The following is a 3,210-nucleotide window of genomic DNA, read 5'->3' on the forward strand; positions in this document are numbered from 1 at the left end:
AATTTTTGATTTATTGTAGAGATGAGGTCTCACCAAGTTGCCCAGACAGGTCTCAAACCCTCGGACTCAGGCAGTCCACTCACCTCGGCCTCCCAAAGTGCTGGGATTACAGGCTGAGCCACCGAGTCCGGCCAATAAAAATATTTTAGTTGTCCAGCTTTTTATATGTGTCCATCTCTGTGTCGATCTCTGTCATTCTCCCGCTTTGAGCAGGGCTGACCCATTCCGGCACCATGAGCTGGAGCTTCCTCACGCGCCTGCTGGAGGAGATTCACAACCACTCCACATTTGTGGGGAAGATCTGGCTCACAGTGCTGATCGTCTTCCGGATCGTCCTCACGGCCGTAGGGGGGGAGTCCATCTACTACGACGAGCAGAGCAAATTTGTGTGCAACACAGAGCAGCCGGGCTGCGAGAATGTCTGCTACGATGCCTTCGCTCCCCTCTCCCATGTGCGCTTCTGGGTGTTCCAGATCATCCTGGTGGCCACCCCCTCCGTGATGTACCTGGGTTACGCCATCCACAAGATTGCCAAAATGGAGCATGGTGAGGCAGACAAGAAGGCAGCACGCAGCAAGCCTTATGCCATGCGTTGGAAACAGCACCGTGCTCTGGAGGAAACCGAGGAGGACCACGAAGAGGACCCCATGATGTATCCAGAAATGGAGTTGGAGAGCGAAAAGGAGCCCAAAGAGCAGAGCCAGCCTAAGCCCAAGCATGACGGCCGGCGGCGCATCCGGGAGGATGGGCTCATGAAGATCTACGTGCTGCAGCTGCTGGCCAGGACTGTGTTTGAGGTGGGCTTCCTGGTGGGACAGTACTTTCTGTATGGCTTTCAAGTCCACCCGTTCTACGTGTGCAGCCGACTTCCGTGCCCGCACAAGATCGACTGCTTCATTTCCAGACCCACAGAGAAGACCATCTTCCTGCTGATTATGTATGGCGTCACAGGCCTTTGCCTTCTGCTCAATGTCTGGGAGATGCTCCACTTGGGGTTTGGGACTATTCGGGACTCACTAAACACTAAGAGAAGGGAACTTGAGGATCCGGGTGCTTACAGTTACCCCTTCACTTGGAATACACCATCTGCTCCCCCTGGCTATAACATTGCTGTCAAACCAGATCAAATCCAGTACACGGAATTGTCCAATGCGAAAATCGCCTACAAGCAAAACAAGGCCAACAGCGCCCAGGAGCAGCAGTACGGCAGCCATGAAGAGAGCCTCCCTGCCGACCTCGAGACGTTGCAGCGCGAGATCAGGATGGCTCAGGAGCGCCTGGATCTCGTGATTCAGGCCTACAGTCACCAAAACAACCCCCAGGGTCCCCGGGAAAAGAAGGCCAAGGTGGGGTCCAAGGCCGGGTCCAACAAGAGCAGTGCTAGCAGCAAGTCAGGGGACGGGAAGACCTCCGTCTGGATCTGATCTTGGCGGGCGTAAAACTTTCGCTCTTCATAGTTTATGGTAAGCAGCAGCTCACTGAATAATGACTTCCATTGAGTAAACATTTGGCTCTAGTTATCTTCAGGGATGCTGTGGGCTGAGGAGCCAAGCTCAGGGGACGCTGAGGGTGGGGCTGGGCTGAGGAGCCGGGGACACACAGTGTTCCTGGGCACGTGTTCTCAGCAGTAATATGGTCGCAGAACTTTCCTTTTGAGTCTTCCAGATCTGGAGAAGAACAAATATATTTAAATCATTCTTGTTGAACAGTTTTTGTATGTACAGTATTATGGTACTTTTTTAGTATGAGAACTTTTTTTGCATTTGTACATTGAACTGCTGTAGTTATACTTTTATATTAAAGGAAAAACTTCCTCATAAGTAATGACTGTTAGGCTAGTGTTGTTACTTTGTTTAGCAAATTCTACCATGATTTTAAAATTTTAATAGATGCTACACCTAATAAAAGTGCCTCTCATCGCAGGACAGATTTCAGATATATAAGGAAAGTGGGCAGAGGTGTCAGTGTTCAGCCTTGGAAAGACAGTCCACAGTAGAAAGAGGTTGAAATCTCTTATACACGAGAAATCTTTGAATCTCTCATGTGACAAGATTTGTAGCCAGTTTTTGAAACCTGTTCATATTTTTTCAAGGAGGTGAATGACTCACTGCAGGACCCCTTTAAATATCAAGCATTGCCATTTATGCTTTGGTTTGTATATAATTTAAGTTCTGTCAAGACTAGTACACAGAGGTGTCCCCAATCAGATGGCAGTGTGAGAACTGGTAGAGTTTGGTGCTCAGCTGTTTCTCTGAGGAAGCAAAGCCAAGCTTGGAAAGTGAGCCCTGAAGGACATTTAGTTGTGAACCTGTTCGATTTGCCTTAAGCTTCTCCAGAAACCTGCCTCTCTCTGGTTTCTTAAGAAGCCAGTGATGGATATTTTATTTGTTAACGTTAGAGAGGTAAAAATTCCCTTGTAGACTGAGAATACTCAGAGTTACTTGTATTGCAAATGGAGAAGACCTGAAATCAAAGTTCTTATCTTTCATAATTTACCCTGGAATTTTTATGTTTTGCCTCCTTCTGCCAATGTAGGTTTCTGCCTGAAAGATCATTCTGGCCTGGGCTTCTGTCTGTAAATAGACCCAGAGAGAAGGCAGCCTCTCCCCCCGTAGGCATATGTATTTGTCAATGACAGGCATTAATGTTTATCACATTGTAATCTGCAGTGTTTCGTTGCCATTTTCACCTTATGTTGGAGAGCTTTGCCCTCTAATCATGTTCACATTGTTTGTCTTCAATTTTATGAGCTTCTGAGTAAAAGTTTGGTAGAGGCTTAAGGGGCCTTTGCTCCACGAGGGAGCATCTCATTCTTTTTTTTTTTTTTGAGTTGGAGTCTCCTTACTCTGTCACCCAGGCTGGAGTGCAGTGGCACACTCACAGTCACCCCAGCGTCGACCTGCTGGGCTCTAGCGATCCTTCCACGTGCTACCACACCCAGCTAATTTTTTTTATTTGTTGTAGAGACGAGGTCTCACCAAGTTGTCCGAGCTGGTCTTGAGCCCACAGGCTCAGGCAATCCACTTGCCTCAGCCCCCCAAAGTGCTGGGATTACAGGCTGAACCACTGAGCCCAGCCGTCTCATTCTTTTCTAACAGCTATTGCAAGCCATCTCTAATTCTGGAATTCTACAAGTATTTTTTTTTTATGTCTTAATTTTAAAATGCCAAGTCTCCATGATTTAGAAAAATTGTAGAACAGCATGCTCTG

At 47.6% G+C, this 3,210-nt stretch overlaps 1 protein-coding gene across 1 annotated transcript in view; it reads left to right on the plus strand.

The window, feature by feature from the left end:
- Positions 1-1,820, plus strand: part of GJC1 (gap junction protein gamma 1) — a 4,308-nt gene extending 2,488 nt beyond the window's left edge. The window contains exon 2 of the mRNA XM_008068269.2: positions 214-1,820. Coding sequence (XP_008066460.1) covers positions 234-1,424 — 1,191 coding nt within the window. The 5' untranslated portion in view covers positions 214-233 and the 3' untranslated portion in view covers positions 1,425-1,820. The remainder of the gene's footprint in view (positions 1-213) is intronic.
- The last annotated feature ends 1,390 nt before the right edge of the window (positions 1,821-3,210 follow it).

Source organism: Carlito syrichta, unplaced genomic scaffold (assembly GCF_000164805.1).
Source record: "Carlito syrichta isolate Samal-C Ts95f unplaced genomic scaffold, Tarsius_syrichta-2.0.1 Scaffold108005, whole genome shotgun sequence".
NCBI classification, from domain to species: Eukaryota; Metazoa; Chordata; class Mammalia; order Primates; family Tarsiidae; genus Carlito; species Carlito syrichta.